The 15712-nt window shown below is 42.6% G+C and overlaps 1 protein-coding gene across 5 annotated transcripts in view; it reads right to left on the bottom strand.

Annotated features, from left to right (window-relative positions):
- The window catches only part of LOC143371323 (uncharacterized), a 238357-nt gene that overhangs the window by 123261 nt on the left and 99384 nt on the right, over positions 1–15712 (bottom strand). Inside the window, exons 1-2 of one of the 5 annotated variants that reach the window (XM_076816340.1) lie at positions 13931–15645; positions 11287–13824 (exon numbers count right to left, since the gene is read on the bottom strand). The exons of 2 other annotated variants lie outside the window; for them this stretch is intronic. In XM_076816340.1, the coding sequence (XP_076672455.1) occupies positions 11287–13591 (2305 nt within the window). In that variant the 5' untranslated portion in view covers positions 13592–13824; positions 13931–15645. Of the gene's footprint in view, positions 1–11286; positions 15646–15712 lie in introns of those variants that run through there. 2 more of the 5 variants (XM_076816339.1, XM_076816338.1) reach the window with 2 other exon arrangements.

Here is a 15712-nt window from a genome sequence, read left to right as displayed (position 1 = left end):
TTAAAAAAAAAACATTTTTGTGTCACTCATAATTTTCAAAGGAATATCCAAGAGGTGAAGGAAACTTTGGAGCACAATTTTATCTGTCTCTGAATTACGGCAATTAAGAAACGAGCGATTACTCCACAAGTCTAAAGTTGCATAAACATCAGCATCAGAATGCTTCACAAACATTCCGTTTAAGTTCGCGGTATTACTGCAATGCACACATCAAATTTAAATGGTCGGGAATAACATTTGCATCGCCCCTATAAATTCGTCAGAGTTACTTCGGTATTGCTCTGTGAACGGAGCAGTAGAAATATTCGTGTTATCGCGGGACTTTGAGGTTCAGTGGGGATTAACAAAGAGGAGTACCCTAGTTGGTGGATAACTTCTGGGAGTTGGGCACACTGTACTTGCACTCTCCCGTGTAAAACTGGTGTATCACGAAAGAGTGACTGTAGTCTGACTCATGACAGAAGAGCTGCTGATTATCAAGCTCCCAGTTGCAACCCCTTTATCCGTTAAACCCTCCCTTTCCGTGCGATCCCCAGGCACCAGGTGTCAACTTCAGCAGGAGACACGGAACACATGCACTGTTTCAAAAATTAATGTAACTAATTAAATAGAAACAACATAAAAAAAAGTGGAATATTAATTTCACAATATTATTGATATTTTACTGGACTATGGCAATGTATTAATACAAACTCGAAGTTAGGGATATGTATTTTCGCATTTTAATTTCGGACAGAATTATATAGGTCTCGCAAAGTTTAATAGGGTTCAGTTTATAGATCTAACCGTATTTGTCAGATACACTTTTTTGAATATGAATACAGGAGGGTCCATTTCGTCGTTGCCTTTTCAATTTATTCGGACATGGGCTTGCAAATTTCATACGCCCGATTTGAATGCGGAATCCATTAATGTAACAAATGTTAGGACACGAGGGAAAATGTCCAGGAAAGTTGGAAACGTCGAGAATGTCGCCACATATACGCGTACACACGAGAAGTTATAAATCCCATAGTTGCAATGGAGGGTAAAAGTTGGAAGCTAGACGAGGCGGGGAAATCGTGTGGCTTCAAACTGTGCCCTTTTGGATGAAGACAGACTGGCAGCGACGGAATTTGAATACTTTTCACATATTTCTGAACTGGGCACGATTTTTAGCGTGTAAATATCCTTTTACACGCCACTTTGGTGTAATTAGAAAAAGTAGGAGGAATTTTAAAACATGTAAAGTGGAGAGTGACATTTCCACGTGAAGATGCAAAGCAAGGAGGCGGACGCATGACTCGTTAGAATGTACAGAAATTATTGAGATTAAGATGAAAAAATTGTGGAGGATAAATGTTGGCCATTTTTTCAAGCAGAATCCAGCAGAATAAAGTCTACCTTAAAAATTACTTGGGTAGCGTAATTTCGTTGATAACAAAGGTCAAGTGCGAATAAATTGATGGCTGACATTAAATGAAACACGGTGTTCAAATAACGCGCTGAAGCGGCCCGTATAAAATATAATCCTCTTCCAACTCCTTTGAAGTGTGTTTATACGAGAGAAAAGGTAGGTATTAAAGGATACGTTTGAAAAGGAAGGAAGTGGAACTTGCTACCAACGCGAATGAAAAACGCTGGCGAACCTGAAGCTTTCGAACAAAGGGAAAGGCGCGAAAGGCGCAAAGCAAGGGGAAGAGGTTTACTTTATTTGCATTTAGAAGCAAGAAGGTACGCGGAAATACGGGAAATGAGAGAATATCTTGCACGAGTGAACTCATATAATTTGGCCAAATCTCCTTAAATACTACTGAAAAATTCAACAACCAGAAGCCAGGGACGCAATCTACAAAAATGAAAATGTGGAAACTCACTATTGTTAAGAAATATCAAAGGAGACATTGCTAGGTATAATTTATATGTGATAAATTAATTCGGGGCAAGGTTTTGTATTTCATACTAACCTACTAAAATGGTATTATAAGAAAGGTATTATAAGAACTGTCATTTTGTTATGTTTTATGCTGCCGTGATAACAAAAAGGCGATCGGGCTCCAATAATTAATAAGTGATTATAACTGGATATCCACCTTTTCGTTACGAAAAGGCCACAATCTGACGTCAGAGAAGAAGTGGGACGGGGCAGCTTTATTAAGACTGATTATTTTATTATCAACCTGGCACACTTCACACTTGCACCACTCCGTATATGCTATATATAGCAACAGCGTGATTTCAAAGTATGTAAACTGTAAAAGTTAATTATCTTGTTACAGTAAATAGTATTGCGCATTCTGTGCTTTCTACATCCCTGCACTTCATAAAATATTCCATCTTTAAATTATGTTCGTCTCACTTTCCCTTGTAAATATCGCACTACTTCGTAATTACATTACGACCTACTCATAATGCAAATAAATTATTGGAGATGAGACGCACCGAAAAGTATTACCATATAGCGTTAAATTACTTCTTTTCTTCAGTAATAAAAAGCCAGGTCAAATGGTTTCGAGGGAGAACTGTTCAATAGTCGTGGAAGATAATAATCACGGGGAAAAGTAAAAATTCGATAGCACCAAGATATTGCTGTATAAAAAATATTAAAAATGTGTAATTTCCAAGAAAACGTAAACCACTGTACTTGAATTCCTAGCTACTTCTTATCTTAACATCTATCCACGGCTTGCTGTAATAAACGCGATGAACGTTTCCTTGAGAGATCGACACTCTTAAATTACACGCGGTTTTTTAAAGCCAACAATGCGGTGTCTGCGGTTGATTCGCGCATTTCGAATTCAGTTACAGGAATAGATACAACGTTCGATATGATGTAATTAAACCATCTACCAACCTCATTGTAAACGCAATTCTAACTTCTGTTTCTTCTGCGGTACTTTATCCACTCACACACCACAATTCGCCATTCGCAATTCTGCGTTACGAGTTAAGTAAACGTATATCACGAAATATCTATTTTATTACAAAGTATTCGTCATTTTAAACGTTCGAAAATTCACCGTCGATTCTCTGCTCCATTCCATTTCATATCTTTTACTCGAGTGATTTTCTGAGCTCCTTTAGCAAGGCATGGGCAAGTAAGAGACGTTTAGAAAAAAAGGGAAGATCTTCGTTAAACGTCTTCCTCGTCCAATACTATTTCCCTGAACCGTTGGATCGCATTTCTGGATAATTACTACGTGCCCGACTAACGCGAGCAATCAACCGCGCAAATGGAGCTGCGCTCGCATCCAGCACGTGATTCCTGTTATTTGTCGTCGGGTTGCATCGACTGGTTGCAACGGATCGATTCGTTACACCGTTGCATGTGCAAACGATATGCAAAAAGGAGGGAAATACTGGGACGGGTACGTCAACGTAAGTACGTTTCTTTTTCTTCGCTCTGAACGATTTCACGAGGACGCCATGAGCGTACACGAACGATGAAAGATAGACGTTTGATATCCTATTACTCGGCTACTTTCATTTCTTATTATTTATTAACGATTGCACGAAGGATGTGGCTGCGCTCTTTTCCATTCCACTGTCCTACCTCAAAATAGCTGTCAATAAAAGTTTTGGAAACGATCATTCGGTTATATCGAGTTTGAAGATAATGTAAGTTTGATATCTCAAGCTAACAATTAATAAGTTTTAGAAATACCTAATTCTGAATGAAATAGAATAATAAATGGTTCTGGGTAATGAGAAATTGTATTAAGAAATACGAACTACTTTACAGTTTAAAACTACCCACTTCATTTTTTGAGAATCATTTACCAGAGAGTTTGGCAATAAGTTATATGATAGCGGAATGATAGAGAGTGTTCCCTATCGATAAGCAGAAAGAGTTGTGAAGTGCTTTTAACACTCGTGCGCGTGAAATATTGTCTGCTAAGAGTATTTTACGATTCTCTGATAACTCTTATCAATGCTGGAAAAATCACAGTTTTATTATAAAAGGTAGAGACGAGTTAGTATTAAGGGAAACGTCCACTAACAATAACGACCCTAACTACAAATCTACTCAAAATCGAACCAAATTGTTTAATACTTCAAAAATAGTATACAACCTCATAATTAAAAAAATACTAATCAAAGTAATATTGTATCAAATACACTCCGCGTTTCGATAATCTTAAAAAAAACCTGCCTTCACCCCCAACCTTTCCATGCAAACGTTCACAAATTATTTGCCCACCAAAGAGTGATCCCGACCATTTGGTTCTACGCCTCGAAGCAACCGCTGTAATCAATGCCACGTTGCAACGAGTTCAATATTCGCGTTTGGCCTTAAAGAAGACGCCGTGGTGAATGAAAACGACGTGAAATGATCGCGCTCGAATTCAGGATATCCTGTGCGCGTCACCGTCCTCTCTTCTCTATCGATAATTCACCAAATGACTCACGGTCGGACGCCCCGTTCGATCTGGAAATAATGAGGCACCAATTAGCCGGAAACAGGAGTTTGTTCTTCCCATCGGGGCGCAGCGGGAAGTTACGTAACAAGAATCAGTCAGACGTCCCGCCATTTTCGTTCTTCTCCCTGTTTCATCTCGATATTTCGTTCCGACTCGCGAAATCTATTACCGCGTCAGGAAGTGGAGTCAACGACGGTGCACCTGGCGGAGAGCCAGGCTCATTTTCGAACATATTTATCGCTAAAGAACGTTTGGCGACTACATGGCAACACCGCGTCTCTGTGCAATTTGATAAATGAGATTAACAGATGTAAAAAAAATTTTAACTCCTTAAATTGTAATTGTAAAACGCATAATTAGATTGCTTATTCTTCTCTACATGTAGCTATGGTAAAATCGAATTGTAAGTCAAATATACATCAACCTGAACATGGCACGATCTAGGTCTGACTATATTTTTTCAATATTCTATATTTTTTTCAAATATTATGCAAATATTAAGTAAATAATAAATAATATTAAAAAAACAATATCTTTTCTATATTTCTCCATTGTATGCAAGAAGGGCTTGAGAGACCCATAATTAAAATTAATTTCACTGATTAATTTATTGAAACTAATTATAACGCAACTACAAAGGAGACGTATCAACTTTTTAAATATTATAGACAGTTTTACAACAACTTCACTATGTACAAAAAATATCTAACTTCGTAATGTTTACAGATATTTTTCTCGAAGCAGACTTTTGGCATCTTGGATCCAACAGTACAAATTCATTGCTAAGAATCTGTGATATTATATTTCCAAGTGATCGACACTATTTATGAATCACAATTGTTTCAAGATTCCTATTTTCTGAGTGGTTGCAAAAACTTCTTCCAACTGTGAAATCTTTAGATTTCTGATGTAACGTAGCGGAATTACCCGTGTCAACAAATCGGCTGCGCGTTTACTTCTGAAAATAATTCTCGTCTGTGAAAATCTGGCCGGGTTCCTTGAATCTAATGAAAATACTTACGCCGTACTTCCGTGGCCGAGAATCGCACACAATGTTCTCCACGAGCGTTTGATCGCCTGATGTCAGATACCGTTTGATCGGGATACCGAGTATTCTATCGTTAAACAAGTGTACCGTGGACGTAGATGAATGTGACTAACAAGCTACCGTCCCAGACTCCTGTATGGTAATTGCGCTTCGGCGTCGAGTAAAGTGTCTTGTTTCCATTTCTATGCCCCTTTCGAGCCACCTCTTTGCGCACACGTTGCACACATGCCGCGTGCAGGCGCTGATACCATGCGTTTTGATTAAAGGGAGAAGCTCGTAGGAAGCTCTCGTTAAGCCCTTCTTATCGTACGGAAGTAGCTTTGATATAGGACCACGAGAACCGTGCTCGGATAGCAGTAATTTACTCGGAATGATTAGAACCTTGACTTCGTGGTGCATGTGGTCTAAAAATTCTGATCCTAGATTACAGTCTTGATGTACGCTCTACTTGTGTGCCACACCATAAAACTCTGCGTTGTAATTGGACATTCTGCAGCTTGAATAACTACAATCTGTGTCGCGATAATAAAATTGCGATTCCATCTTTGTCTTTGAAAAATAGTGCGAAGGTTCCAGTTTATTCGAGGACGAGGCGTCTGTGAAAGAATTGCTATTCTCTTTTGAAATTGTTCGTGTGGTATGCGTGACGCAACAGTAACATCTGGAAAATGTAATATTACCATTCCAACATTTAAGTGGGGATTGTTTCAGAGTGACGGACAAAGGTATTGGGACACTCTTTAAATCGGAATGAGTTTTTTAAAATTGTTGCTAACGACTTGAGTTTTTTTTGGCTAGAAGGATTAGTTTACTAGGTGACGTGTTTGGAAAAAATTTACAATTGGTCGGAATAGCGAAGAAAATAGTGAAGGTCGCTTTTTCAGCTTTTTTATGCGAGCTTGTAATGAAAATTTAAAAATCCCGTTTGTAGATTTAATAAGTTGTATACGTGTCTAAAATTTCATGAAAATCGGTTAACGTTGCTCTGAGCTATAAACGCTTAAAGATCGCAGAATAAGGTTCAGAATCGCTGATTTTGGGAATTCCCGCGATTCTCAACCGTATTCTGCGATCTTTAAGCGTTTATAGCTCAGAGCAACGTTAACCGATTTTGATGAAATTTTCAGCACGTATACAAATTACTTAAATCTACAAACGGGTTTTTTTGAATTTGAATTACAGGCTCAAAAAAAAAGTTTAAAAAACAACCTTCACCAATTGCATTTTTTTTCCAAAACGACGAAACACGTCTCCTAGTAAACTAATCCTTCTAGCTTCTCAAAAGAGGCCAAGTCGTTTGGACCAATCTTAAGAAGGTTATTCTGTTTTAAAGAGTGTCCCAATATTTTGTCCGGCACTGTATGTATATATTGATGCTTGATGCTTCAGAGAATGTTGGAAAAGGTGGCTCGAATTCCGCGAGTTCTAAACACCGCGATGATGTTTGAACGGAACTGGATTTACAGCTGGCAAAACGATACTCGCCAATTGTTCCTCTGCCAACATCGCTGTATTGCTTCGTGCCTAGCAACAAGTAGGTAGATGTTTCCCTCTATATGCGGATGTCTGTACGCCGACATCCGGATCAAACCGATGGTTACGCGACGCGACACGCTTACGAGTTGATGCCAAAAGGATCAAATGAAATTATGAGTTAAAGATGACTGAAATGCGTCGTATGAAATTTTACGTGGCTGCATACGAAATATCGTTTCTCCGAAAGTGATGATATCAAGTAAATGATACTTCATAGTCAGTTGCTATCTCCCATATTAAAGAATGCACGAAGCAACTTAGCAGAGACTCTTAGGCATTATTTTTTTAAAAATAATTTTGGATATTTGAATGTAGAATGAATTATGACTAAAGTAATTTGCCAAAGTATCTTACAGGATTTTCTTAGAATATTTTTCTGTCTCTTTGTAAAATGAATTGTTTCGAGGCGAAGAATTCACAAAGGTAACATCATGATGATATTATGGAATCAATTTTATTTGCAGCAATTTATATTTGCAGAATAACTGGAGCAAGCATAGAATTAAAGCAGTGCAAGTTATCGTTTCTATTGTGTTCTGTAACTACAGCTCACCACAAGTCTGCATAGGTATACATATATCATTAGCACACCGTTGATGTTATGGTAGAACCAACTCCATCAATCATGTAATAAGCTTTTCTCAGCTTACGTGTATGTGGTATCACGTGTCAGCATGTAAGTGCTTACAAGCTCGGAGGGTTCTATTCGCTTCTTAACGCACACGTTAAGCACCCTACCGCTGCCATACCCCTACGTAATCCTTCCCCTGTGGAAAGCCCTTTCGTCTAAAATACGATTTTCTAGGGCTCCCAGATGCTTCCAAGATGAACAGAATATCAAACGAGCTTTATCTCTGTTTTTTAGGATTGTGGTCTAATATTTATGAGGTGTATGCAGCTTTAAAAAGAAGAAGCAATTGCATTTCCTTCGCTGCCAACAACTGAGCTCTGTGAGCTTGAGGGATCATCTATGCTCTACTTTAACATTACACTGCGTTCTTCCTGTCATTTTGAATATAATTGTCTTCCAAATTATATTTGAAATAGAGCACTTAATTTCCAATTCGTCAGGTCCACCCTCGACTCAAAAGAATAATCCGGAATATTCATCAAACACTTGTCTCTAAAATAATTATACTAAGTAGAAGAAGCTGGAAAGTAGAAATTTTATCAGAAACGATTTATTTTCGTGAAACCCAGTCCTGACATTTTTCTTCTACACCAAACTCACGTCACAGCCCCTCAGACATCGAAACGAATGATAATTCTGCGCGAAGACGCGAGGAACGAGTGCAGCTAAAGGGAACTGTCTCATTGCATCAAAGTCATCTTCTATCCAATTACGCGAATGCACAGGCGAGGGAGGGGACTGTACCAATTACTTGGGCTATCAGAACGTTCCCAGACTAAAAAGAAGGAGCTTAACGACTGCTCCGTGTTAGAAGCTAAGAAACGAACGAGGTAACGGTTAAAGGCATTATACCCACGAAAATTGTGGCGAAGCTTTTCGCTGACTTCCGCGAGACTTCCTGGCGGAAGGCACGGCACTAATCTCTTTGGCTGAAAGCCCGTCATAAGGACGAGCACGGGTTGTACAGGCAAAGTCCATAGCAACGTCTGCCCAAAATTATCCGCCAGCTTTACCGTAATCAACTCTTCCGCCTCTACTTTCACAATAATTATTTTCGGCTGGCTTGCTCGCCCGTCTCCTTCAACCGCGGCGTCAGGGAGGAGGTTGAATATTTGGGGAATATTCACGGTGGCCTGGCCAGACCACGAAAGTTGGTACAAGCAGTCAAGGAAACGACGAGGCAGATAATTAAATCCGTGAGAATTCTGCAATTAATGTAATCCGGGAAATCAGTGATTCATTTCCTGAAACTGTTCCACCAGAAGGGTTGAGTAGGAAAAGTGTGGTTGGAGAAGCAAAATTGTAATCATTGCGTGGCATGATTTTGTTTAAGTAGCTTTTCGGATAAAGAGTATTGGTTGGTGTGTATAATTACGCTGATCCTTAATGTTCTTTAGGGTGTGTATCGAGTGTAAACGACCCCTGTTGTAAGGAGTACAATAAATGTGAATTCTGCAACTAGTTTGACGTGATCTAGTTTTCGAGTTACAGAGTCTTTTATGTCACACCAATATGCTGACTTTTCAAGAGGAAGATCCGAGCAATTGTTCATGCGTGAACCACACACGACATGCAATATCCGGTGGATCCATCGTTCAGTGTCCCTTGCAAGTGATTTTTTAAAACACAGCTATTGCACGATCCTCTAAATCTTGTACCAAGTTGAAAGATTCTACTAAAACAATGATTCTTATCCATGTAGTACTAACAAATGGTAATTTATATTTTGAACTAATATGAGACGGGAATATCAAGATTATGTTGAACTTAACCTGTTTGCACCAGATTAAGAGGACTAGGCAGTCGAAAAATCGATTTTTTTTGTTTTTTCCGAAACTACTGTGACATTAAAAAGAAAGTGTTTCTTTCACGGAAAACGACTGCCTATTCCCCTTAAGGGGTTACCTACCGTCAGGGGGTAGAAAAAGAAACGATTCTTTGGGAATTTATTTCAGAAAGTACATGCATATCTTTATGTAATAATTTTTGTATTCAGATGAGGGACACTTTAACAGGTTATTATATTATGTTTTGGTATAAAAATATTTAGTTATTGCGCAATTACGACTGATTTCCCGGAAGCTGTTTTTAGAAACACGTTTTGCGGTGACCAACATTATTCGTAACTGGGTTATCTGAAATAAAAAAATGAAGAAGATTTAGTTAGTACAATAGTTTATCTAGTCGTTAATCGTTCAGTTTTATAAAATATTAATCTGGTACAATATGGCAGATGTTTAAAGCGAAATGATCGACTTTCGTAGAAAAAACACTTCATTTTCCATCCATCAAATACAAAACTATGCATTGGAAAAACAAATGCTTCGATTAAAGACTAGATTTCAATGTCTAGAAGAAACCTACAAAGTTTCAGAAAGATTGGTGAAGCGGTTTTGAAAAAAATCGTGGTTACCGGTCTAAAAACAGCTTCCGGGAAATCAGTTGTAATTTTGCAATAACTAAATATTTTTATACCAAAACACAGTATAATAACCTGTTAAAGTGGAACTACCTGAACTCTTTATTCAATTGCTTTATGCAGTTTAACCTCCGGAAAAAAAGAAAAAATATATAAATTTCTAACGATAAAAAGAAAACGGGACATTTTTCCTTGAACGGAATCTACAGGCCGCCGCTGAAGGATTAATTCTGTATGAGCTTTTGCTATTTTTGGGTTCTGCATTTTTCTCTGTGCTAGGTTTTGCCTGTAGCGTCCTTGATTTCGTGACTATTTATTCGCGACATTATTGAACTCCGGCAGAAATGTCAACGGGAATATGAAAGCCACTTTAATCTACCCTTTATTTCGTTGAGCGGCGCGCCAGAATATTCGGTCGAAGAAATCGTTAAAAGCTTCAAAGACCGTGTAATCCAGTTTCCGATAGGAATTGAATATCTACAATGCCTAACCGCCCACGCAGACGTGACCGAGTTTTCAATATCACCGACTCGATTGTTATTCGGGCGAGCACGATTTTAATTATCCATTAAAAATAAGTCTACCAGTAAGTGGCCATTAGTAATTATTGGGAAAGGGGCCCTACAATTTCTTAATTCTCATACAGCGAAGCTCCGAATGCATTTCCGCACTTTCCCGTTAAGCTTCGTCGTGGAGAAACGCGTATGCAGTGGTCGATCAACGTGAATATTCCATTCGAGTCCCGTTTTTTTTTCTCCCCTGCCATGAACTTTTCTGCGTCTATTATCAGCGGCGCGTGGGCGGAGAGAAGCAACATTATTCGCGGGGACAATATTAACAAACACAGCCTGCCGTTCTCTGATATAACGCGAAAGTTCCGCCATAACGCGACGTTGAATATTTCTATTAGAATGCCGACCAGAGTCGGCGTCGCGTAAATACGGCGCGGTGGCGCAGTGAAAAGCGGGCGAACTTTTAAGGGGGAAGTTTTCGCATTAGCGAGAGGCTTCTGCAAACGTCTGCCGTGCCACCTGCTCAAAGATGACTCCTGCAGTTCGAGCTCGGATATCGAAAACCACAAAATTCCCGTGGCGATTAAAGAGTTGGGGCTTTCTTATTCAGATCCGTTCGAGAAGCTCTCGTATTCTCTTTCATCTTCCGTCCTCTATTATAATTTATAAAACCTACAGACGCATCAGAAAATAGAGAACATTCCGTAAGATAAAATAAAGACAGTTGGACCGTCTCTTACCTTGCGCGCCCCGTTCCTTTTTCTTCCGTCGAGGCCTCTTCTTCTGCACCTTCTCGTAAGCGGAGGACGACGAATCGTCGCAGCCTCCAACCTCCTGCCTCTTTTGATTCCTCCTCGCCTCCTCCTGGCGCTTCTTCAGCAGCTCGTAAACCCTCTTAAAGTAATCCCTAGCAATGTCCTCGTTCGACTTGTTCGCCAACAAGCCCTCGCCGTTCGTCGCGCAGCCGAACGTATCAACCGAGCCCTCGTCGCAGTCACCTTTCCATTCGCTTCGATCGCCGCCCCCTTTAGGGTCTTCGCTACCGTCTACTATTTTAAACGTATCGCTTTTCTTCACGTTCGACCGCATGTACAGCTCCTTGTAATCCTTGATAGTCTTCTTGGGGATCGTGTTGTATCCACAGTCAGGAGAGTTCACGTTGGTTGCTTCCAATCCGTGATCCTTCACCTGTATCTTGGCAATCGCCCCGCTTTTCGCACCCTCCGTATTTCTATCAATGACCAAATAATTCTCTTGCAAGCTGGTGCTCGGTCTGTCGCTGGAGGAGTCGTTGGAAACGACGTCTGAGGCGCCCTTCGTTGGGCAATCCTCGGGGGTCCCGAGTGTCTCGCGATTGTCGCCGCGTTTCTGCAACGGATTCACGCAGTTCTGCAAGTTCTGACAGACTTTGCAATTCCTGAAGGGGCACAGATCAGCCTGAAGATCCTTCCACCTCGGCTTCCTCATGAAATCCTCCTCCTTCACCTCTGTCTCGCGGTGAAGCCTCTCGTGCTTCTTCCTCTCCTTGTACTCGCGCCAGGACTCGTCCACGTTGTCCTGGCTCCTGATCCGCCTCGGTTGGTTCTTCAAGCCCTGCTCGGAGTCGAAGCTGCCCCCCACCTGACCCAATAGAACGTCGCTTCTCGTTTTTCGGTAGAGCTTCCGCTTCTCCGGGCCCGGGAACTCCCTCGCCTGTACCTTCTGACGGCTATTCGAGTCCATCGCCTTCAGCGCCTCTTGGACAGCGTCGCTCCTTGACCGACGGCACACACTTCGCCTCAGCAGATCCTCGGAACGCGACTTGTCACTCCTCGATATCTCTCTCTCCAGCTGCCTGGCCATCTTCTGTCTGTCCTGAAGCACCTCTGGATCGAACCCGATGACGTTCGTCTCGCTGCGCACCTTCCGAGTGCAATAGCCCCTAGGACCCTCGTTGCGCCTGCAATCCGAGTACCTCTTCTTGATCCCATCACCTGACTGCTCCAGCGAGTCGCAGCGGCCCGAGCTGGTCGACCGTTCCTGCACCATCTTCTGCTGCAGCTTCCTCTGCAGGAACGCCCTCACCTTCTCCAGCTCCTCGTTCTTGATCTTCCTAACTGTTCTTTCGTTTCCTTCGTTCTCCTTCCCTGCCTCCTTCAGCTTCGAGCTCCCATTCAACTCTGGCGGCTTCTCCATTAAATCGTTCCTTGAAACATCCTTGAAGGCTTCCGGGTCGCAGGACGTCCTCAGCCTCGCTTCATCGATATCTTCCTTGATGGCTCTCCTCAGACGGTTCAAGCCATCTTCGATTCTTTTGTCTCTATTTCTGTCACCGTTAGTATTCCACTTCACCTTGTCGCCAGTCTCTTCTTCCTCCAAATATACAGGTCTGGGCAGAGTCTCGCTGTGGCTCCTCAAGTAGGCCTTCACCTTCTTGCACCTCGCTTTGGCGACTTCCTCGGGAGTCATGCCCGCTGTGCTCTTCGTCCGTAGGTCGTCTATAATCTGCTGTCGAAGGTAATCGCCGGCGGAGTACCTCTTCACCGTCGACTTCGCCTCGTCGTTCTGCTTTGCAGGCGACTCTGGCCCGCCGGAGTGCCTCTTCCTGCCTCGCTTCTCTTTTTCCTTCACGGTCACTTCGCTCCTGGACTTCCGTGGCCTGTAGCCGAATTCGCAGCTGCCGAACTTCGAGCTGAACCCGTCCACGTTCCGATTCCCTTGCGCTGGCGCGATAATCGTTGAGGCGGTACACGAAGAGAGGGATGAGGAAGCAGTTGGGGTCTTTGGAGTGGAAGGGAACTCCTCGTAGGACTTGAGACCCTCGCGAAATGAGCCTCTAGCTTTCTGCGCCGTTCTTCCAGTTGTCTCCACCAGCAGGCGGCCATCTTTGTCCAGCAGCTGGATAACAGGAAGCGTGTCCGCGGAGGTGGTTAGCTCCCACTCCCAGTGCAACGGTTTGTCTAGCTTCAGCCTGATGATCGGCTCCGCTGGATCGCTAGTCGACGAGGAATCCGGAGTGACTAGACTGGAGGTGGTGGCTGTTATAATCGGATGTTCGTTGTTCATGTTTTCGGTCTTCGTGGTCCAAAAAAACGCGAGGCGGGTTGGGTTTGATCATGCGGGGTTTGGGGTAACTATAGAACTCTACAGGCGTTGATGGTCCTCGATGATTTATCAAAGTGCAGCGTTGTGAATTTGGTTTAGCTACTCTTCAAGTATGAAGGAATTATTGCGGAGGTACTGCATTCATTCATGTTGATTTGGTAACATACGTGAAGGGAAAGAGAGTGCTTCTGTAACTGGAATGAAAATTTGAACTTGTCAATATTTCCTCCTATTTAATGCGCAAATACTCATTCAGAGGTGTCAGGAACTGTCAAGGAAATTGAAGCACGTCGCACTTACACTTGTCAGATCATCGGAAGAATTCTGTCACTCCGTTCTTCATTTCTTCAGTATCATTCACTTTTGGTATAAAGATATTCTCGAGTGAAATGTAAATATTTCGGCCACAGAGTTCGTTCACATTATCACAATCCTTATTTCTGCTTCTTCCACTCCCGCTAATCACTGCTCCACGCCCGCCGATAATTACCATTCCACATTTCAATTTGCAAAATGTTCTGCTTTTTGGCCGAGACGATGCACATGATATCCACTGCACGGCAGACACGCTTGAGAGTCATTCTTCGACGGATTCGAATGAATATTACATCCCTTATGTAACGTGACCTCAGACGCTTGGCAGATTGTCAGAATCGAGGGAGTTTGACTTTGGGATGTTTCCGAAACGGCATCCTACCCTTTTCCTATCTGGCTTCGCTATATTTGCGGTTATTTTTCGTGAATATACGAACGAACTTTTCCCACTGCCCCTCGATCGTCGAAGAGAACAATTCTAGGAATAGATATCGACAGACGTCTCTGTTCTCTTGAAAGAAAGACACGTATCTGCGTTTAACACATTCCCGCAAAGTGATCTAAAAATTTGTAAAATTTCATTGGAGAATATAAATAGAGGAAGCCAAATTTACCCCCTCAGAAATCCCTCTCGAATTCTCAATGGATATAATTGTACGCTTAAGTTCCGAGCAAGAAGCAAGATGACAGGTGGACGATTTAAATCATACGTACAAAATAGTTTTAAATAGAAAATAATTTGTGCTCGAGCTAGATCCCTCGGCGATTAAATATAGCTGAATGTATGTCAGTCACTTGAAATCAATGCAATCAAGTCGCATCTCACTTCTCCTTCCAATACTCAACGTCCACTTGCAACCGCTCAAGAACACAACTATTTTACCACCAATTAAAACCAAGACATCGAGCACACCCAGCGCAGCACTCCGAAATAAACGTGCAACAAGAATCACGCGGCGTTCACTACTCGCTTTACAACCGTACTGGCGAGAAATAGCGGGCAGTTCGCGCGAAAGCCGAACTACGCGTGTTTACAAGTACGGGTTATAAATAATCCGGCGCGAAACTGCAAGTAGCGGCATCGAAACTTTCCCACCAATCTATGATCCAGCGATTCTCCCCAAAATTCTAAATTTCCTTCACCTTGCTCCCTCCGCGCTGAATTTCCCAGAATCCTCGCTGCCAAAAGATCCCCCCGCACCCAGCAGCTAAGTATCCGCGCGTGGAACAGCGAACGACGAGCGTGGAGCGGAATCAACAAATGCGGAGCAACGTGACCCGAAAGTGGCGAACTTTCGGTGAGATACTGTTCGACCGAGTTCTCACGAGCCGGGAAACTTCGGGGTGTCCTGATTTTCCAACTAGCCCGACTTCTCGCGCGCGCGAGTGTGTCCACGCATCTGAAAATCGCCGGGCCGTCGAAGCGACGAGCTAGTCGCGATCGGGCTTCGCACGGACGATAGATCGATTCCCCGGTTACAGGCCCGCGTGAGCATCGCCAGTTGTGTGCAACGAAGGAGGGAGGATGGCGGGAACGTCGCGGTTCGGCCAATTATCGAACGCACCTCTGGATTCGGGCCACGAGGACGAGGCTCGCGACTCGTCCCGCGTACGGACCGCTCTTTACCGATCGCTATCGATCGTCGCCGGGGTGCAGCATCGTCGGTGTAGCCGTGACTCGCGTACGAACCAGCCACGGATTCACTGAGGCAGCGCGGCTCGGCTGCTTGGCGGCAACGGCGTGTAAACCCACGGTGGCGTCATACC

This window comes from Andrena cerasifolii, chromosome 7 (genome assembly GCF_050908995.1).
Source record: "Andrena cerasifolii isolate SP2316 chromosome 7, iyAndCera1_principal, whole genome shotgun sequence".
Taxonomy (NCBI): domain Eukaryota; kingdom Metazoa; phylum Arthropoda; class Insecta; order Hymenoptera; family Andrenidae; genus Andrena; species Andrena cerasifolii.
This window is presented reverse-complemented; position numbering and strand designations above follow the sequence as displayed.